Raw genomic sequence first — 22533 nt, forward strand, 5'->3', positions numbered from 1 at the left:
AGAGTGATGATTGTTTCCAGTTGCTAGCGGTCCCTTTGCTATCGCGTAGAGAAAGAGAGGGAAACAGAGCCACTGGGAGAGCACCTGGATCCCGCCACGACTGTAACAGGCCCTACTCCTAAACCCCGCAGTTGTCCGAGCCAAAATATTCCCCCCATTATGCTAAGGGGGAAAAAAAAAAATCTTATCGGGTAAGGTGTTTGTATTTCAGCATGGGAGGAGGAGGGTGTGTTGCTTCACTGATGTTTTTAAAAGGTCTCTGTCTATTGTGCAAAGGATGGCTACTCGGGGTGGGTCTAGTAGCTGTTACCACTGGTGCAGTAGGTCGAGAGACTCCAGTGCTACAAAAACGGGCATCCATATACACAAGTGGGCTTCTTTTGTCATTTATTTTTATAAAACGTGGCTCAGACCATAGCTTGGTCTGAAATTTTCTTCTCACCTTAACGACCTAACAAACCATCACGGATATCCCTGGGGTAACAGGTAGAACTCTGACTTTGGAGAGTGGGGATAGAGATGGTAAAGGTTATTCTGGCCACTGGCAAAGTGCCGAGGAGTAAAACGATGATTGTCTTTGCACAAGGAGTGGAGGTCAAATGGGTAGTTCTTGGTAACTGATTCAACGTACTGAGTGAGGCACTGGCAAGGGTCCATACTGACTTCTCTTAAACGTTTATCCTTCCTCAAGGAGACCAGCTTTCCTTCCTGTTAAAACTAAAGCAAAACAAAACGCAAGCCACATTGAAGTCTTCACACTGTACTACAAATGGTCTCTTTTCACCTGCTCTCCGCCTAGAAGAAAACAACTTAGGTTGCTTTCATGTTATGTAATGATGAGTAGCACTGATGTATATACACTACCAAACGTAGAAGAGATAGCGAGTGGGCAGCAGCCGCGTAGCACAGGGAGATCAGCTCGGTGCTTTGTGACTGCCTAGAGGGGTGGGATAGGGAGGCTGGGAGGGAGGCTCGAGACGGGGGGGTGGATATAGGGACATATGTATGCATATGGCTGATTCACTTTGTTATACAGCAGAAAGTAACATTGTAAAGCAATTATATTCCAATAAAGACGTAAAAATTTAAAAAATACACCTTTTCCACTAATGCTTTTACAATTGCAGGCCTTTGTCTCCTTTTCTGAATCCCAAAGCATTTACAGCTGTGATATAATTTAGTCCTATGAGATACAACATACATTCAGAAAAGTACGTAAAACATATATACAGTTTAGTGAATAACTATAAGGCAAACAGCTATGGAGGCACCAACAAGTCAAGAAACAGAGCGTGGTCTACTCTACGTACCCCTCCCAATCAAGACTCCCTCCTTCCCTCTTAGAATTTGGTGATAATTATTTCCTGGCTTGCTGTTGAGTCTGAGTTGTCACAAAAATTGAGTTTTTCTTTTCCAAGTCAATGGTTATTTCTATTTTCTAATACATGTATCTTACCAATTTTTCTCACCACTGCTTCTTGCATTACATTCCTTCTTGCTTACCATGGTCATTCTTTGAGCAAAGGTTTATTAGTACTAAATTATCTGTCTTTGCATTTCTGAAAACACCTTCATTTTGCCCTCGCTCTTGAACGTAGCTCTTAGGATGTAGAATATCTAGACCCACCGCTGTGTCTCAGGCATGTGTTGAAGGCTTCCCTCCGTCTTCAGGCTGCTGTTGCTACACATGGAAGCACTGCTGTTATGTGTCAGTCGTCTGTAGTTAATCTGTCTTTTCTTTTCTAATTTTCTCTTTACCCTGTCTTCTGCCACTTCAGTAGAATATGCCTGTAGGTGGGTCTCTATACTGCTCTGTTTATAGTTGGAGGATGCTTGTCTCTTCAGTGCTGGAACATTCTCGGCCGTGGTTGTTCCAGTGTTGGAGCTTCTCATTTTACGTTTCACCCTTTCAGTATTTTTACCTTGTCTTGCTGTATTAAAGCAAATTCCCCAAACACAGTCTTCTTCACAGTCTTTCTTTCCTTAACTGTACCCATTCTGTAATTTCCTACTTATTAATCTTTAAAAACTTTTTTCAGGACTTTCTGATTCGTCTCTCCAGGGATTTCTTTATTGGTCCTTTCATTCCTACCTTTTCTGATTAATTTTAAGAAGGGTGGCTCTTCTTAAAATCCATGCGTCCACTGGCTTCCCTTTTACATTTTTTTAAAATAATTTCAAAGTTAGATTCACTGGAGTCAATTCTCTTGCTTTTGTGCTTGTTAGCTATATTAGCATTCTTTTCCTTGAGTGTTAAAATTTTAATGTGCAAGCTCATCTGGAATGGGAAGTTTCTTTCCTCCCTCAGTCTATACACGGGCATCTGGTTTTCTGAATGCTCTAAATGGGGGACTCCCAAGGGCAGGGCCAGCAGTGTTACAGTGATAGTCTGGGGCTCTAGGTTCTCAGGAATACTACTAACCCTGTCTGTGTCCTGGCTGCAGGGTTGTATCCACTTTTATCCCATCCCCTCAAGCAAGCAGCTGACTGCTGGCCTAAGTCCTGGGCACCTGCCCAATCTCTTTTTATGAAGGATGTTTCAGAAGAGTGAAGCCCACTGGCCCCAGGCCATCTATCTGTGTACAGCCTATGTACAGTCCCATTTGTATTAGCACACACAAATGAAACACCTAAATTGTGTATCCAAACACAAGGAGTAATAAAAAGAACAAAAGGCTAAGGAAAGACTGAATCAGTGAAGATAAATTTAGAAATGGCTGAACTGGTAAGCCCAAATACAAAATAAATGCAAGAGCGAGGCTGTCTTATGGGAAAAACACAAACACAGAGTCAATGAAGTAAATAATCCGTTATCTAAACTAATCTAGGAAGGTATGGAAGGCTTGACTTGTGACCCAGGATATGACCTATCCTGGAGAATGTTTCACGAGCACTTGAGAAGAAAGTGTATTCTGTTGTTTTTGGATGGAATGTCCTATAAATATCACTTAAGTCCATCTTGTTTAATGTATCATTTAAAGCTTGTAGTTCCTTATTTATTTTCATCTTGGATGCTCTCTCCATTGGTCAGAGTGGGGTGTTGAAGTCCCCTCCTATGATTGTGTTACTGTCGATTTCCCCTTTTATGGCTGTTAGCATTTGCCTTTTGTATTGAGGTGCTTCTGTGTTGGGTGCATAAATATTTATCATTGTTACATCTTCTTCTGGATCGATCCCTTGATCATTATGTAGTGTCCTTCTTTGTCTCTCGTAACAGTCTTTATTTTAAAGTCTATTTTGTCTCATATGAGAATTGCTACTCCAGCTTTCTTTTGATTTCCATTTGCATGGAGTATCTTTTTCCATCCCCTCACTTTCAGTCTGTATGTGTGGGTCTCTTGTAGACAGCATTTATACGGGTCCTGTTTTTGTATCCATTCAGCCAGTCTGTGTCTTTTGGCAGGAACATTTAATCCATTTATATTTAAGGTAATTATCCTATTACCATTTTCTTAATTGTTTGGGGTTCGTTATTGGAGGTCTCTTCCTTCTCTTGCGTTTCCTGCCTAGAGAAGTTCCTTTAGCATTTGGTGTAAAGCTGGTTTGGTGACGCTGAATCCTCTCAGCTTTTGCGTGTCTTTAAAGCTTTTAATTTCTCTGTCGACTCTGAATGAGATCTTTGGTGGGTAGAGTAATCTTGGTTGTAGGTTTTTCCCTTTCATCACTTTAAATATGTCCTGCCACTCCCTTCTGGCTTGCAGAGTTTCTCTTATGGGGATTCCCTTGTATGTTACTTGTTGTTTTTCCCTTGCTGCTTTTAATACTTTTTCTTTGTATTTTATTTGATAGTTTGATGGCCTAGTATGTGTCTTGGCGTGTTTCTCCTTGGATTTATCCTGTATGGGCCTCTGTGCTTCCTGGACTTGATTATTTCCTTTGCCGTATTAGGGAAGTTTTTCAACTATAATCTCGTCAAATATTTTCTCAGTCCCTTCCCTTTTCTCTTCTTCTTCTGGGACCCCTGTAATTCGAATGTTGGCGCGTTTAATGTTGTCCCGGAGGTCTCTGAGGCTGCCCTCAGCTCTTTTCATACTTTTTTCTTTATTTTGCTCCCTGGCAGTTATTTCCACTATTTAATCTTCCAGGTCACTTATCCGTTCTTCTGCCTCAGTTATTCTGCTATTGGCTCCTTCTAGAGAGTTTTGAATTTCATTTATGGTGTTGTTCATCATTGTTTGCTTGCTCTTTACTTCTTCTAGGTCCTTGTTAAACGTTTCTTGTATTTTCAGCATTCTGTATCCGAGATTTTGGATCATCTTTACTTTTATTACTCTGAATTCTTTTTCAGGTAGACCGCCTGTGTCCTCTTCATTTGTTTGTTCTGGTGGATGAGGCTGGATCTTGTCTTTCTGGTGGGCAGGACCACGTCTGGTGGTGTGTTTTGGGGTGTCTGTGACCTGATTATGATTTTAGGCCGCCTCTCTGCTAATGGGTGGGATTGTGTTCTTCTCTTGCTAGTTGTTTGGCACAGGGTATCCAGCACTGTAGCTTGCCGGTCGTTGAGTGGACTAATATGGATCTATTTATGTATTGAATTTTTAAATTCAAAAGATAATTTTTTTCTTTGGTTTCAAATTCCAGAAGGTCTTTTTTAGAGCTTTAATGTACATCCAAATAAAGCACTGATGCGTTAGGGTTCTCATAAGATGCTTCCGGCAGCTCTAGTTCAACTGCCAGCCACCTGTACCGGGTATTCACCTGGTCTTTCCTAGCTGCTACGTGCCTGGATTTCCACTGCATGCTCATGGCTTTGCCTGTGCGGCAGTCCCACCAAGGCACTGGGACACGGTGGAGGCACCTGGTTTCTGCTGTTTGGGAGCAGCACTGGTCCAACGCTGGCTGTTGAGGCACGAGGAGGGCCTTTCTCTCTGTCTCCAGGTCTCCCGACGGTAAAGAAGTCTTTCCCAATCTCCAACGCCAGGCCCAGCTCAGCTCCCGAGTGCAGCACCCCCTACTCATCCTCCGGGACTTCAGTGTGCCCCGCAGCCCTTCTCCAGAGGGATGTGTGTGAATCCACACATCGGCTCCGGCTGAGCCTTGTTGGGAGCCACAGACCCTGGTCTTTACAACTAGGCCACTCTACCCCCTTGCACCTTAGCTCCCACCCAGCACGAAGGTGAGCGCTGCCGACCCCGGGATCTGTACTCAGAGATCCTGGGGCTGCCAGTTTTCTCAAACCTACCCTCTGGATACTGCCAGCTTGCCCGGCAATGATAATTAGGGTGACTGTTCGAGCTTCCGTATTTTTCCTGCTCCATTCTTCTGAATCTCACAAGTTTAGATCATCTGAGTGAAGGAGGCCATTTTCAATTAAGGGCAGGATTGCATATAATACATCAACTTAAAAGAAACTGTTTACTTCCAGAGAACAATTTGACATGTATCCAAAAATATACGGTCTTTTATTTTCCTCTTTGACCTATCATTCCATTGCAAAGTAGCTAGCCTCAGGAATTTTTAATCAATGTTATATGAAGACCTTAATTAATTATTATAAAGTAAAAAGGTGCAAACAACCTCACTGTCCATCAGTGGGAGAAAGGCTAAGTGAATTAGGGACCTCCACCTGATGAAACAGGCATTAATGGCTTTGAAAATGGTAGGAATATGGAAAAATGCTTAGCATCATCTGTGAAGTGAATAAAGGGCACATATTCATATTATATGAATCCAACTATGAAAATATCATATGCAAAAAATTATCAGGCAAAGGAAAGATATCAAAATGCTAGCAGTAGTTATGTACAGGTGGTTTATGGGATTTCTTCAACCTCCCCCTTCCTTCCTTCCTTTTCCTACTTCTCAAATGAAATATCATAGGTAATAAAACAGTGTTAAAAAGACCCCTTGTAAACCATATATACAGCTAACAGAGTAACAGAATTGATAAGTGATTGATTGTGATATTTAAATGGCTTCTTCAGAAAGGGCTCAACGTGCTTACTGACAGCTTTCTGGGGGCTTTAAACTCTTATCGCAGCCAGTGTTTTACGAGTAAACTCCATCTCAGCTCGCACTGGATCAATCATTTGCTCAGACAAGGCTTTCTGGAAGCTGTTTACCAGAGTGTGTGCCTGGCGTCACAGAGGATACAGTGATAGATAAAACGCGGTTTGACCTTGGGCACCCAGGTGTCCCCCCCACACACCTCTCATCACAGTGTGGGGCACACAGGCCAGACGGTGCCTGTGAATGGCTTACAACCAGGTGACAGATGTGGAATTAATTCAGTAAAAGCTCGGGAAGCTTTAGCAAAGATGAAACCTGCACGTACTCAGACAACTTTTCCCCCGGGGACGCCACACAAAGCCCCCTCTTCCCCTGACCCTCTCAGTGGCCTCCCCAGCAGAAGCTTCCCTCATTAAGGAAGTCAAAGCTGGATAAATACATTTTCTTTTTAAAATTCTTCATAATGCTTCCGGGTTGTTTAACGACAGCTTTGTAGAGCAGTGTGTAGCCGAATGCTCAACAAGGACTACCAGGAAAGGGAGGAACGTATACAAAACTTCCATGTCGGGCTTCCCTGGTGGCGCAGTGGTTGAGACTCCGCCTGCCGATGCAGGGGACGCGGGTTCGTGCCCCGGTTCTGGGAAGATCCCACATGCCGCGGAGCGGCTGGGCCCGTGAGCCATGGCCGCTGAGCCTGCGCGTCCGGAGCCCGTGCTCCGCAACGGGAGAGGCCACAGCAGTGAGAGGCCCGCGTACCGCAAACAAACTACTATGCATAATTTTTTTTTTTAAGTACTGCAGTGAGTACCATTTTGTAACACTCATACTAGGAATCAGATGAAGGCTGTGTGCAGAATGACCATATTCTGAATGTGTGTATTTGTGTTTCATGATGCAAGGCTTGAACCACGGCATAAAGATTCTCTGGAAGTCAGATTGTGGACAAGAAAAAGAAAAAAAAAAAAAAAAAAAAAAAAAAGTCACGTCGAGCATTTCTATCAGTCACTTAGAATCCTCAAAGGCCAATTTTTTGGATCCATAATTTAAGGCTCAAGTGAAAACTGATCTTCCTGTAAACATTACATTTACTTTGACAGAATCCAAAGTTTGTTTCAAAATGGAAAACCTTCATTATCCGTCCCCTTATCTTTTTCAGACAGTTGCATCATCACGAGCTTATTTTATACCAACAAACTGTCACTGAGGTTCTCTGGCCCCACCTAGCGTGCCTGGTATTTTTGCATCCTCTTCCACCTTGATGCTTCTAAAATGCTTTTGAAACTATCAAGGTTATCAAAACTGAACAGAAGGCAAACAGCGATGCAGAAAACCTAACGTTAGGCTTTTTACTGCCTGGGCCATGACTACGGCGGTTCAGAGGCATCCCCATCCTTGCCTTCTCTGTCCCCACCGGATGGTGCCACACCTGGGAGATACTGCAGGTTGGGTTCCAGACCATCCCAATAAAGTGAATAGTGCGATAAAGCGAGTCACACACATTTTTTGGCTTCCTGGTGCATGTAAGAGTCACGTTTCCACTGTACTATATTAGCTATGTCTAAAAAACAATGTACCTACCTACTTTAACTAAAAATACTTTGTTGCTAAAAAAAAATGCTAACCATCATCTGAACAAGTCATGGTTATAACAGCCAAGATCACTGATCACAGATCACCATAACAAATACAGTAATCATGAAAGAGTTTGAAATATGCAAGTCACCAAAATGTGAGACGGAGACATAAAGAGAGCAAATGCTCTTGGAAAAACGGTGCCAACAGACTTGCTGGTCACAGGGTTGCCATAACCCTTTAGTTCGTTTAAAAAACGCAGCAGCTGCAAAGCGCAATAAAACGAGGTATGCAACACGGACCAAGGCCACGTCAGCCCTCCGGGTTTTCCAGGTTCTCCCGAGAGGACTGGGGCGAGCACAGATTGACCCAGCTCATGCTGAGCGTTGTGGTTAGGGGAGTGGAAAGACCTTGGGAGATCGTACTGGCCACATGTGGGGCCTAGTGGGTTTCGTTCTATAAGAGAGGCCGTCACAAAGACTCTGAAGCTCTAGAATCACAATACATACCATCAAACCCAAGACCCGAACTACCCACTCCTCGGTGCTGCATTCTTAACCTTAAGTCCTCACCAACCTTATCTCGTCCTGTTTCAAGGAGGCCAAGCCCTTTCCATCAAGCCTACCCAAACTGGTTAACCAAAGGAGAGAATAAGTATCTTCATAAGGCTGCAATAAGGCTGCTGCAAACCAAAAGAACAAGGCGGCAGCCTCCACCAACAGCAGACAGGACCACAAAAGGAGTGCCGCTCGCTGTGGGAACTTGAGGCCCATGAATTCCCTTCCCCAGGACAAGCCCTGACAGAGCTTTGCTGGATGCTTGCAGACCTTTGGAAGGGATTACCAAAGACCAACAGGTGAGGTAAAGCACGCAGGAAAGATGCGTTTACCTAGAAGAGCACTGTCTTGCCTGGCTCTGGCTGAAATGAAACCAAAGAACTTCCAAAGAGCGTCCCCCTTTCCAACTACACAACCTCGTCACAGAATCGTACAGCATCCTGCCAGAAGAAAGGCCGCTGAAAGGAAAACCCTAGGACCTCGGAGGAAATCTGTAGCTAAAAGGAATCCTTCTTTTATGATGTGGCATGTTTGGCTTGATAATTCTCCATGTGTTCCAAGTCCCTCAGCCATACTCATTGGTCGTCTCCACCCCACCAGCAGACATACATAGCTCAGGGCACCCCAGCTGGAGGGTCTCCACCCACCAGGACTGGCCGCATCTCACAGAAAACCAGGAGGGAAGCCAGCTCCATGTCTTCACTGTAGCCGTTCTTCAGAGGAACAGATCTAAATCCTGCAGAGTGGAAAAACAACACCAAGGCAGGCAGTTAATGTCACACCTTTGCTTTCTTGGAGTACCCAGGGATCACATACCCAGTGCAAGGAGCAGAGGAGTCAGTGCCCCATGCTGGGGGCTGACTTCCTTCCTGGAAGCCACAGGTCCCACCCTGATGGCTGGGGAGAGAGGCTGCAGAACACAGCCTTGACTTGACAGGTCCATCCGGAGAAGTGAAGTTAAAAATACCTGCCGTCTAGAAGTGAAAATGACTCACTCAGAGCGAATTAAAACCCACAGAACATTGCACATTGAATTCAGAGCGACCTCAGCTGTAGTTTCAGTTCCTTAAATACTCCTGATGAGGCCAAAGACTCAAAGGAGTAATGAATCCCCACATTCAGTTTCTCCACTTAGCCCTTTACAAAGCTTAGGACGAGGGAGTGTTTTCTCTTTAAAGATTTCCAAGGGGAAGAAATCTTCCTGTCCCCTGGCAGTTCACAGCAGCATTGATCATTCTCCTCTAAAAGCCATTCCCAACTTACCATTAGGACCTGTGTCTGACGGCCTTTTAAATGTTTCTTTTTATTTAGGAGAGGGCTGAGGTGGGGCTGAATTCCCCCCACCCCTCCCCATTAAGTAACGTTTAAGGCAACACATCTCAAAGTTGGTTGGTTTGCTTGTTTTGATGAAGTTGTGTAACTGAATACACAGTAGAAATGAAAGTCTCGCTTCCACCCACTCATAACCCCTTATTCCAGAAGGGACCACTGTTAACAGTATCTTTCCAAAACGGCCTATGCATATATGTTTGTTTCCCTTAAAAGCGCAAAGGATAGTACCCTGCCCAGCAATTCTGTACCTTACAGTTTCCACTGACCACTATATCTTAAGGATTTACTATATAGCCCTAGTATCACCTGGAACGTTTTTAAATTGAAATGTAGTTGACGTACAATATTATGTTAGTTACATAGTGATTTGATATTTGCATACATTATGAAATGATCACCACAGTAATTCTAGTAACCGTCTGTCGCCAAAGTTAGTACCATATTACTGGCCGTATTCCTTATGCTTTTACGTTATATCCCAGTAGCTTCTTTGTAAGTGGAGATTTGTACCTTGAAAGCTTCTTATTTGCACTGTATCTGCTGAACGTCTGGGACAAGCAAGCTCAAAGTAGGGCATGTGGGCTAGTTTCTCTGTGCCTTCCACCACTCAGGTTTTGGCTTGTTTGATGACTATTCTTACTTCTCTTAGAGAACCTTGTTAAGTCTGTCAGTTGATTTATCACCTTTAACTAATATCTATTGAATCCCTCACTTTCCACTGCTAATGATGAGGAAATTGGCATGCTTACGTAACCCTATAGCTTCTCTCCCTTTTCCTCCCCTAATCTGGGTAAGCTGTATTATTATTCCTACATCAACATGGTGTGTAACATTTGTGTTCCATTTTGTAACCATAATTCTCCCACAAAGGGAGGCTTAGTTCTGTAAAAGAACATGACAAGGAACACTTGTATACTCACAACCTAAACCTTACCATTAACCTTTTACTATACTTATGTTTATCCACCCACCAATCTATCGTGTGTGATATTTACTTCCTATTTCAAAGAAAGATGAAGGCCCCTGTACACTTCTCCTTATGTCAGCATGAATCTCATTAACAAGAAGTCCATATTTGTTCAGTGTCCCTTTTGTGATATAAAATTTACACACAATGAAATGCACAAATTTTTTAAAATGTCCAACGCTCACCACCTTCTTACTGACCTGAACTTTTCCATCACTATTTTGGCTGGCTAAATTTGTCTTTTGTATTCTTGAATATGAGCTCTTGGGACATATAATCCCTGGACTGTGCATGTGTGAACACATCCATCCTGTGGTTTTATACTTGAGTGACAGTGTGAGTGGGTATAAAACTCTCAGGTCACAGTCTTTTCCCGGGAGGATTTTGGGAACACTGCTCTCCTTGAATTTTGCTGTAGAGAGGTTTTTCTGGCGTATTTTCCCCTTAGAGGTGTTGGGAATTATGGTGATGTGGGTCACCTGTGGGTCTTAATGAAAATGCAGATCCTGACTCCAGAGGTCTGGGATGGGGCCGAGATTCTGCATCTCTAACGAGCTGATCTGTGAACAGTGCGGAAGCAGTCAGTCTAGGTGTTGACTGATGTCAGAACGTGCTGAACGGCTGTGCGCTGTGGAGTTCTGGGGGGCAGCCCGTGCACCCCGAGCAAAGTGGTGCAGCCCAGCGCGTGCCTCCAAAGTTGGAGAAGTGAGCTCTGCCCCTGCTCCGGCTGGACGTCTCCAGTTCCACATACCTCCTGTCACTGCCCAAGCCTCATTTTTAGGAGCAGCCCTTCACATATATTGGGAGTAGGGCTGAACGGTGTGGGCTGAACGGTCTTTGCCGATTTCACTAAAAGTAGTTTGGTTCCAGTTTTCTTCTTACAGTTTTGGTCACATCACAGAGGAAACGGAACTAGAGACATCTTTTGACGTAGCATCAGTATTTTTGGCTTATTAGGAGTAGGGGAGGCCCTAAGGGTGGCCTGCGGAGTAGGGAAGAACATGGGGTTTGAATCCCAGCTCTGGTCCGAAAGGTGCGTGACCTTGACCTAGTGAATTAACATCTCTTAGGCCCAAAGTGCTTACATTTAAAAAGCAGAGATGATAAAACCCCTTTCACCGGACTGCTGTGAGGATTAAGCGTTTAAGGCACCAAGCACAATAAAGGCTGCTTTTCCTTCTTTCCCGAGCTCCAGCTGGCTTAAAAGCTTAAGTGCGTCTCTAACGACAATGGGCAGAGTTTATTTTCGAGTTCGATGCCTTATGCACAAAGGTATTGTTATTCTGTGTCACGCCTTCCATGAATATGGATGTACGAGGCAGTGCTAGCAGCGGGACAGAGAGAGAAGGTCTTACTGGGAGCATGTCACAGCTGGGGGAAGGGTCACATTTTTTATCATCCTTGAGATGTTGTTTTTTAAACCTCTCCAAGCTAAGCCGTAGGCATTTTCCAGATGATTCGACAGGACACTGTTAGGTGGCTGGTCGAGAGGGTTCCCTCGGCTGACCTCTCTCTAAGCCTTGGGAGGGGCTACGGTTCACATCCCTCCTCAGGGACCCGGTAAGGAGGGGGAAACAGCAGAGCCACTGCTCTGTGCAGGGTGAGTCCAGGGGCGGTGGGTTAGGAAGGGGTGGGCACAGTTACCAGAAAAAGAAATCTGTCCTAAGCCTGCCTTACTGGGCTAATGTAAAAGAGGCAAATCGCAGAGTAAAGTCCTGCGGCTAAGTTGCTGGGTTTAGTTTCCAGTGGGGGCAAGTTAACCAAGGGGGCTGGCAAACATCGGGCCTCTTGGACCTTCCAACTGAGTGTTCACTGCTGTCATTAAATCAGGAAGATGGTACTTCTAATCAGACAAGTTAAATATTTCTCAAGTTCCTGTTTAATCTACTCATTCGCTTAGGACTTTGTTTCCTCGATACGACGGGCAGCCTAGGTCTCACTCGGTTTTCCCCGAGTGCCCTCTGAGGAGCTGGCTAAACATGCAGATGCCTGGGCCCACCCAGACGGGCTGAATGAGAACACCCTGGGATGGGCCTGCATTTAGAAAACCTGCATTTTCCAACTGGAGCACCCTCACACACATGTCTAGTTGTAGGAATGATTAGGTGTATATGATATAAATTTAGGGACGATCTGGTATGTTCCAAGTTTAGAAAACACTTTTTAAAGAAGAGAAACAGAACCCCAGGTTTTCAACAGTGAGTGACCTCATGAAGAACTGAGAAGGATCTGTGACTGGGGTCTCTCAGAAATCCAGGGCCCGTCTCAAAGCATGAAGGGGCTTCGCGTTTTGCCCAGCGTGGGAAGGAATCACGAGAAGAAGAGAGTCAACCATCCCAACCTCACAGAAGAGGAAGGTGGTGCTCGGACAGCCCAGGTGACTTGCCCAGGGTGACGCGGGGAAAAGCAGGCCTAAGACTGTAGTTCCGGGTCTCCTCCGTCCCCGGGAGCACCTCGCCAGCCCCTGAACCTGCCTGAGGAGAGGCCAACCGCTCTAACCTTCCAAAACGAAACCAAACTACAGTGCCAGGTGGACCGTCAACTAATAATCCAGTTTTGGATGCAGAAGCCCCACTGTGACCAGCCCGGCATCTCATCCTGCCACTTGCCGCGGACCCTGTCCCAGCTCACGGGAACTCCCACGAGATCAGCTGTCCAACCTACCCACGATTTAATAAAAGCCAGGAAAAAGGCTTTTTTCATTCTTTTCAGAGCCAGCAGCCCAGACCCCAAAGGATGCCAATCCAAGGCAAACATTATCATTAAAACGGGTCTTACCTGATTTGATTCCTTTAATGGGGAAAGTGGCATGCGCGAGAAAGTTGGGATCGCTGAACATATCTTCCTCGTAAACCACAAAGCGTAGAAAGGCGAGGTTTGGGTCATAAATTTCAAACGTCACCTTCTCCTGTGTTGGAGCCCAAACAGGGCTTAGGCCATTGTCATCTGGAAGGAGATCCAAGCTCACTTAGAGGCCCCATTCGTCCTGCCCCCTCTTGGTTACACCATCTCTACATCCGCTGGCTTTGAATCTCCGTAGCAACGGTGTAAATACACATCTAGGCCAGGATCTAAGGAATAATTTTTTTCCAGGGGCATCACAGCCCTGGCCCTCAGTAAGCAGAGGGGGAGGCGACCACCGCCCCTTATAGATCTCCCACCTTAACCCCCTGGGACTGGGGGCTGGACAACAGTGCAGGAACAGGGAGGTTTGGACAAGAGAAAAGGAGACATGGGAGCCACATCCCTCGTCTGAGGGGGGAGGTGGGTTAGGCGCTCTGAAGAGATAGTGGGGTGTGGAGTTGCCAGGGGAGAACCAGCCTCAGGGAGTACGGTAAATAGTTAACTTTCACCCTCCACAAAGGCCAGTTCCACTGGTCAGCCCGTGAGCTGTTCATCGGGCTACCTTCTACCGGGGGCAGTGGTCCCAAGCCTTAAAAGGCCCACAGTTCAGTTTTTTCCAGGCTTCAGATGGCAGAACAAGCATTCTCTGGGCTTCCCTGCCCTCTGTGGGTTAAGATCACCCAGGTTGGGCTGCAGCCTTTTGGGTCAGCTCAGCCACATCCTCTCTTGGCCCTGGACTCAGGAGGTAAGCAGGTGAGGGCTGATGCACAGAAGGGGGGACAGACACCCCAGAGTGAGAGGGAGCTGGGGCCTTGCCGGGGCCTCCCAACGTGAGTTACAGGCTGAGAAACACAGCAGTGGGTCCATGTCCAACTCTGTTTCCCCTCCCCGAGCTCCCCATGGCAGGCAAGGGGGATGGAGGGAAAGACCTGGACGCCAGCGCGTTAGCGAATCCACGATGACTAGCGTCCCCAACCTGTGATTCAACTTGCCTGAAGAAAGGACCCAGCAACTTACTCACAACTGTTGTTTTGAACTTGTTGTTGTCATACTCGGCTCCGCATATCTCCACCTCCACAAAGGGACATGCAATACTTCGTCCAGGTTTGGGGAGATGACGAGCCCCCAGAACCTAGGACACCGAAAGCACGTACTGGAACTCTCCCGGCTCCGTCCTGGGCAGAGCCAACAAGTTCCACGTGGGCGGGTTCTCATTTCTTCACTGGTTTGTACTAGACCCTCCTACGGTGGACACCCCTACTGCTTCCCTTTTGTGGATGAGAGTCGGGGAGGATTCCCACAGCTGTTAAGGATGAGCTGGGATGGCAGCCCCAGTGCCAAGAGACTCAACAGGTGGACCTCACCTGCGCACAGAAACGCATACGCCCGGGCCCAGGTAGGCACCTACAGAGATGGAGTTCAGTCACTCAATTTCCCAGCCCCTCCCAGGAAAGGATGGGGGAGAATGTGGAACCCTTTTTGTAACAGGCCTTGTTTTTAAAAATTTTAAGAACTTTGGTTATTTACGTATGCTTGCTTCCGGTTCTCTTCCTTAATCTTAGGAGAAATGCAGTTCATTTCCCTAGCTTGCATCATTTCCCAAACGGGAGAAAACAAAAACTCTAACAAAGAGACAACACCTTCTCTGAAGGTTGGGCCAGTTTAGAAAAGCTTTCACCCCTCAAAGTGGCCACGGTGGGGACAAGCTCTCTCCTCCACAAAGAGCGGAGAGACACTTCTCACATGTTTGATTCCCCATTTTTTTCTGACCAGATGCTGACCTCACAGGGAGCCTGGTGACCCCAGCCAGAGAGAGATTCACAGCTCGCCCCTGCAAACAAGGGGAGGTGACCGAGCTGGACCTGGGAAGATGCCCTTCCCTCCCCTCTTCCCCTGCAATGACCGTGGCGGGCGCTGCAATTAAGATCCTGAACCGTGTCTGGGTGTTGACGGTTTCAACCAGGTGACCGATGTCGTTAGGCAGCCGGCTGGGCCATGCCCACGCTGCACAGCCCCGGCCCCCTGCGCGAGGAAGGAGGGCTGGGCCTTACCTTGACCGTCAGGGTCATCAGGATCTTCCTCTGGGACTCGGGCGGCATGGGGTCGTACTTCTCCGCCCTCATGCTCTCGGGCTGCAGGACGTAGCCGGTCCGCCCATTGAGGGAAAACAGGGCATGATTCATCTGCAGGTACTTATCTGGGGAGGAAGGGTAACTGCTGATGAAAGTGAGGCAAGAAAAGGGGCCCCAAGGTGCTGGGTAGGGGATGATTTATACCTTTTTCCGACAATAATTTGAGGCAGCTGTTAAAATAGGTATCGGACTCAAAAATATGGGTTTAAAACAATCCATTAAAGACCAATGTTACGGGAAGAAAAATGTGGGATTAAAAAAATCTCAGACTGGGGACACCTTTCCAAGTAAGATACAGAATCCAGAACGTATTCAAAGCTAAAAATTGCCACATAGAACAAAATTTCCATAAAAGTTGACGTGCTGTAGAAAAATCAGTTTAACTCAACTGACAGGTAAATATCTCTATATAAATTTAACCTATTAAGAAATCTGGTAAATGTGTGCTGTGAATCCCTAAACCCCCTCAGAAAAAACTGGATAAGAAGCATGAATAAAGTCTGCGGAAAGGAAAACACAAGTGCTTCTTAAGTACGTGAAAACCTGGTTAATGTTACTCATAAAAAGAGAAGTTACCAGTAAGGGAAGCTGTGACTACAATGTAACATCAGTTTTCACCTGTGCAAGACTGAAAAGTTTTGCTAAAACTAAGCTGGTGAACTTCTGCCGAAAAGGGTGTAAACGTCTCGCCCGCTTGCACTCCTGCCCGCAGTCCCCGTGGAGGGCAGGGTGGCTAAGCGTCTTCGCTCGGACCCTCCTGGATACAGGTGTGCAGTGGTTTTCCTCAGGGCCAAGTTGATCAAAGCTGTTTGACCCAGCCTGCACTTCTGAGAATTCTGCCCCACAGACGTGCTCCCCTATCTGAAGTGATGCTCATGTAAGGTTACGGGGGGCAGTGCCGTCTGTAGTAGCAAATGAAGGGAAATAACCTAAACGTGCCTCAGCAGGGGATCAGGTGAAGACGTTTTGGTTCTGCTCAGTGGGATGCTATGCAGGCACAAAAATACAAAGGAGACTACTGCTAAACAGGTCCTCCAAAGAGGCTTAAATACCCACCAAAGTGCAAAGCACCGTGATTAATGCCACCCTTTGCATAAAGAAGTTGGGCGTGTTGGCTCTTCCCAGCACATGATCATCTCCAGAAGACAGCCTGAGCAGCAAGCCCTCAGAGAAGGATGGGCCCGGAGAGGGGACCGGAAGACAGCCACTGAACACCTGAATCCATTTGCCTGAAGCTCAATTCCTAGACTTGTAAATTACGTGTGTGGATGCATTTCCTTTCTCTCTTAAACCGGACTGACTCCGCGTCTGTCACTTGCCAGCACGGAGCCCGTCACACAAGCACCTGGCATGCCCAGTGGTCCCCTTCATCACTCTGTTCAAGGGGATGGGCCTCGCGCTAGCACGCTGGCTGAACTCTGACAATTCCTAAGACAAACTACGCGCTCTGGCCACCACATCACACCGCTGGCCCCAGCAGACTGTGCCTGGAATAATGCTCCGTCATCTCAGATTTATTGGCCACAATCAGCCCCCTTTTACCTGGTGTCTGGAAATTGAGTGCCACCATCTGGGAGCCACACAGCCAGAGGCGGAAGGGGTCGTAGTTGGAGGAGTCCACCCGCTGTCCCTTGGGGTAAATGCGGGTCAGGCCCTTTTGATTGTATTTCAAGAGATCGTTGGGTTTCTGTCTGACGATGCTGTCAGCCTTTGTCTCCACGAAGGAGCGGATTTCTCGGAAGTCGGGGTTTTCTGCACAAAGAGAGGGAGTCGCATTTATTCTGTGTCTCGCACGTTTTCTTAACGCCTGATGTACTGGCGGGATGTGCAGGTCGTAAAATGAAACCAGGACTCTCCCCCGGATGAGACATTCAAGTGGTTATGATGATACTGCCATAATTGGTTCTGCTGTGGGCTTTCCCCTCCGGGGCGGGGCGGGGCGGGGGGGGGGGCGCTCCCAGATATTAAGAGGGGGCCCCGGGTTCCCACAGCCTTTTAGTCTAGGATTATTGTAATTTACTTTTTGTTTACTCCGGGGCGGGGGGGGGCGGGGGGGGGGGCGCTCCCAGATATTAAGAGGGAGCCCAGTGTTCCCACAGCCTTTTAGTCTAGGATTATTGTAATTTACTTTTTGTTTAGAACTACCAGCAGCCTTGTACAAGAAACCACAAAAGCGGTCCAGTTACAGAAAGGGGTGGGGGAAATGGGATCCGCAGGGAGGAGGACATCTGAGGAGTGGAAGGTGCGGACGCTGGATCTGGCTTCCTCATCAAAGGGGTCGCAGGCACAAGAGGAGTGAACCCAGCATCTTGGTGGAGGGAGAATCGAATGCCAGCAGGAAGGGATGTGACAGGAGAGGGGATGCCCGCGTGGGTGAGGGGACAACGAATGGGAGGAGACGTGGGAAAACGCAAACAGTTCTTTGCTTGGATGAAGCTCTGCTGCTTCACACCCAGCTGTGCTAGGGCAGCTCTTAACACGCTGAGCGTGGCCGCGTCTGGTTCAGAGCTATGACATCTTTCCCTGCGCGTGGAGGTGCCCAGGGACCAGCCTCCCAGTGACCGTTAACGCTGAGGTTTAGTACTGTTTCTCTGGTCCTCTGCCTTGGAATTACAGATTCTGGAGATCAGAGACAGGAGTTGCTCAAAAGGAGGAAGAAAATATGAACAGGACCATTATTGGCTGAGAGAACTTGCTACTTTGGAGGATTCGGTAGGAGGTCCATTTTTGCATCCTTCTGCAGCAGGCCAAATAACGGCCCCCAAGGATATCTAGGTCCTGGTCTCTGGAACCTGTGACTGTGTTCCTTATATAGGAAAGGGACTTTGCAGATTGATTAAACTGAGGGGCTTGAAAGGGGGAGATCGTCTGGCCCTAAATGAAACCGCAAAGTCCTTGTAATTGAGAGGTAGAGGGGGATTTGACTACGTAGAAGAGAAGGCAATATGACCACAAAGGTAGAGACTGGAGTGACATGGCCGCAAGCCAAGGAATGCCAGCAACCATCAGAGCTGCAAGAGGCAAGGAACAGATCCTCCTCTGGAGGGAGTGGGGCCCTGCTGACACCATGATTTCAGCTCAGCGATACTGATTTTAGACCTCGGCCTGCACGACCAAGAGAATGAATACATGTTGTTTCAGCCACCAAGTTCTTAGTAACTCGTTACAGCAGCAGAAAAGCGAATCCACCCTTTCAGAGGGTTTGCCTTCTGAAGATACCAGAGGGGCCTGTTTCACCAGCATCCTCGCCCTGAGGACAGACGGAAGGGGAGGCTCCCCCTTCGCACAGTTTAGGAACGGTTTTCACAACGCCAGACCCAGATGGAATCGAGAGTCCCCCCCGGGGCTGGGGGGCAGGGTGATGGGAGACGGTACCTAGGCTGTCCTTGGTCTTGCTGGTTGGTCTGCAGTAGACGACCAGGTCCGAGAGCTCGATGGCGATGGACTGGTTCTTCTCCCAGTACCTCATGTTGTTCTCCTGTGTGGAGCCAGTCGGGTTCCAGCCCTCAAGCCGGCACCTGCGAAATCCCGCCCTCCCGGCGCCTGGCAGGCGTCTTCCTCCTCTGGGCCCCCTCTCCTCTGTGGCCCTCACTCACGCTCACATCTTAAACGTGGTGGAAAGCTCTCCTCTCCCCTGCCCGTCCTCTTACTTTGGAAATTCTCCACCAGGCTGTCTCCACCCCGGATCGGTGTCTAGCTCAGTCTCTGACCACAGCTCTCGAGAATACAGGGGAACGAGGGCTCTCCTCTGTCACCGCCCCTCTCTCAACCCTCTGCTCTCGGCACGCTGCCCTGTCCCTCCTTTTGAAACCACACTGTGACAGTTCATCAGATTCCAGTTCTCCAAGCCCAGGACCGCTCTAGGCCAGGCCATGGCCTCCCTGTGCTCACTCGCTGTCCCCTGCACCCCGCCTCCCTGCAACGTGCACCTCTCTGTGCAGAGGACTCTCCACGGCCCGGGCCACACACCAAGGACTTGGGAGCCGCTCGCCCTCGGAGGACCCACGGTGAAATCCATCTCCAGGTGAGGACGGGCTCTCACTCCATTCCGAACCAGACAACCCTCTCTGGCCTCACCAACTTCTGGCCCATCCCCGCATTGGCCAAGCGGGGGAACCCTGGAGAGGATGTCGTTCACAGATGCAGACGATAACATTCACCATCCGGGAGGCTGCTTAGCTTCAGGCAGCGCACACTAAGTGCTTGATGGATATTATACCTAAGCTCACACGTCCCTGAGAGGTAGAATTTATCTCCACTCTTCCACGACATTACAGCACACACAGAGGCTGAGTAGCTTACCCCGGGCTCCACAGCAGGCCGAGACCAGATGCTTAAGGAATCGGCCTCACCTGTGTTACCACTCTCCGCCCTCAGCCACCAGGTACGGGCGGAGGCCTGTCTGAAAGGCCGCCAGGTTCACAGCCCAGGTCCCTCTGAAGCACAGCGACAACGTCCTGGCCCCTCATCCTGCCGCCCCCATCCTCCTCCCTCCTCTGCAGGTCCGTCGGATCCCTTTTCCTTCTGGACGCCGCCCAGATCACTCCTTCCCCAGGACGCCTTCCTGGGTAACTCCATCCAGGCCTGGGAAAGAGATGCTGCATCCCTCAAGCCTTCCAGAATGCCCACTGCCTCACCCGGGCTTGGCCTTGCACTGTCTCTCGTCCGACTGTCTGTGTTGGTGCCTTTCAACACTAGTGTCCAGGCCGGTGTCCACACTGAGACACGTCCCTTGGGAGCAGGACCCTGCAGGTGGTGAGTCTTCTGGTGAGAGGTGGTGATTTGGTGACAGGAGCATCACAGTGGTTACAACTGTGGGGACTGGACTCAGAGGCGGCTTTGAAAGCTGGCCCGATTTGCTGGCTCTGCCGATGGCACAAGTCACCTGGCCTCTCTGTGCCTCAGTCTCCTCAGCTGTGCGATGAGGCCAACTTGAATACCTAACCTCCTGGAGCTATTGAGAGAATTAAAGGAGGCCTCTGCCCTCGCCGATCGTGTGGCAAACAAGGGGTGCGACACGGATTGCCCCAGCAATGCCTTTCCGGGCCAAGGACAGGAGCATCCACTTTCTAAACAAGCAGGCGCGGGCACCCGATTTCTTCTGTAAGAATGCCCCCAACCCATGACTGCTGACCAAAATCCTGAGGCCCGAGTGGACCCTGGCAGTGACCAGCACACGAGCTTTTTACATGAGCTCCGGCAGCAGCCACATCACCAGGGAAGATCTGAACGTGAAATCTGCCCTAGTTCATCGAAGCACACCCAGCTTTCACCAGCCCTTCCCACACTCCCTGAATGTTCCTGGGCACAAAGCAAGCTGTAGCGGCAAGGCTCAAAGGGCTGGTGTGGGCGGGATGGGCGCGGAGCAGGAGACAAAGAAGGTGTCCGCCAGACAGTCTACGGCCAGATGCTGTCAGGGAGACTGAAGCATTCATTATCTAAGCTCAAACCTCAGGTGTTCTTTCCTAATCCTTGTGTCAGTTTGGCTCTGTCCTCTTAGTACACAATTTTCCCCGCAGGTTATCTGGGCAGAGGAAACCCTGGCAACACCACAGCTCACTTCTAATGACAGTACGCCCGCCTGAAATAAGGGTGGGTTGAGCCAAGGCACAGCTGTGTCCACGTGCGGACCTCTAGCCTCACCGAGCACAGAGCCATGATGGGTTATGGGGCATCACTTTTTTTTCTCAACCTCAGCAGAAAACAGTATCAGCTCACGATGAAATACCAGTTGCTACTGCAAAACTGTAGAACAGTTACTCTCCAGACCCACAGAGTTTGCCCCTAGGCCATCTCAGAGTCTGAAATCACAACACACTTCATTGGTCAGGCTTTGGAAACCCACTAACTAGATGAATCTTAGTGACTGGTCTTCTGCCATTTGACTGAAAGAAGCCAGAGATGATGTAAAATTACAGAGCCCTGAGCAGGTTCCAAGGGCCTCGGTGAGGAGCTCCTGGCAGTGAGCTGAGAGCACACCTCGTGTTGCTTTCCCAGTGGCAGCATGGATCCACCTTGCTTGTTCCCACACCGGCAAGCCCTACAGCTGGTGGTGTTCAGAGTGGAACCTTTGTCAATTCTGCTGACTCCCGTTTTGTTTTTTAACATTCATATGAAATGTGATAAGACTAAGCAGATATAAAAGCTAATTAAAAAGGAATGTAGACCAAGGCAGAGAACAGCAGCCCTCGAGAGCTAGGCTTAGTTTCAGAAACCGTCATGTGCTGGGGAATGAAGGGGACAGCCTTCAAGTGAAGTCACATTTGCCTCCATTAAGAGAAAGGGAGAGAGCCAGGAAACACCAGGCCGAGGGTGTCATCGCCATGCCCCTTCCCTCCGAGCCCCACACGCAGATGGGGCTGGAGTGCCTGAGAATAAAGTCTACAGGGAGCGGTGGCTAAAGGCTTCCTCCTCACTAGCGTTTTTCTCCATTCGCAGCTACACGGGCCTAGAATCCCAAACACTAGAATATGCTCGGGACAGTCACACGCTGGCGAATGGTGCCATACAGATCACGATGACAACCACTCAACTGACAATGAAAGCACACCTAGAAGAAGGCAGGAGGAAATTATCTCTCAGATGAACCCCAGGACAGTGGCAACCCCCCTGTGCCCCGGAGCTCTACCGCACTGGAGGCACCGAGGGCAGATGAGATGGCCCCATGGGGGAAAGTGGGAATAGCTTTGTTGGCCACAAGCTCGTGGTTCATCCCAAGTGACTGATGTGATGATGTGACGGGTCTTGCAAAGAATAAGGACCCATATGTAGGGCCTCTGACTAGGTTCTGGGATGGGGGGAAAGACGGCAGGCCCTGGCAGGGAGGGTGCCCATCTGAACAGCTCTCTGCACAAAGTCTTCTGAAGAAGAGGACTTTACTCCAGGGTGTCGAAAGGATGAGTCAAGGGGCCTCTGGTGACCACAGACTGGCCAAGTTGCAAAGTGCCCCACGGGGGGCGGGAAGAAAAAAATCAAGCCCAGTACACTGGAGGAGGGAGACTCATCAGTTATAACCAGAGGTCAGAGGGATCTAAGAGGGCCTGAGAAAGCCTTAAAATCAGTCCTTTGGGTCAAGATTGGCCACAGAAGCAACGGGGTACGTGGGAGGCCCTAGAACTTCTTCCCAGCCCCGTGGCCACAAGAGCGAGCACACAGCACCCCCACCCCACCCCCCACCCCC

At 48.5% G+C, this 22533-nt stretch overlaps 1 protein-coding gene across 2 annotated transcripts in view; it reads right to left on the reverse strand.

Moving 5' to 3' along the window:
* PLCG2 (phospholipase C gamma 2) overlaps positions 1-22533 on the reverse strand; it is a 148804-nt gene that overhangs the window by 2156 nt on the left and 124115 nt on the right. For both annotated transcript variants that reach the window (XM_007452535.1, XM_007452536.1), the window contains 6 exons: positions 18729-18831; positions 16896-17105; positions 15273-15418; positions 14239-14353; positions 13156-13323; positions 8726-8814 (listed from right to left, as the gene is read on the reverse strand). In XM_007452535.1, the coding sequence (XP_007452597.1) occupies positions 8726-8814; positions 13156-13323; positions 14239-14353; positions 15273-15418; positions 16896-17105; positions 18729-18831 (831 nt within the window). The remainder of the gene's footprint in view (positions 1-8725; positions 8815-13155; positions 13324-14238; positions 14354-15272; positions 15419-16895; positions 17106-18728; positions 18832-22533) is intronic.

This window comes from Lipotes vexillifer, unplaced genomic scaffold (assembly GCF_000442215.2).
Source record: "Lipotes vexillifer unplaced genomic scaffold, Lipotes_vexillifer_v1.1 scaffold443, whole genome shotgun sequence".
NCBI lineage: Eukaryota > Metazoa > Chordata > Mammalia > Artiodactyla > Lipotidae > Lipotes > Lipotes vexillifer.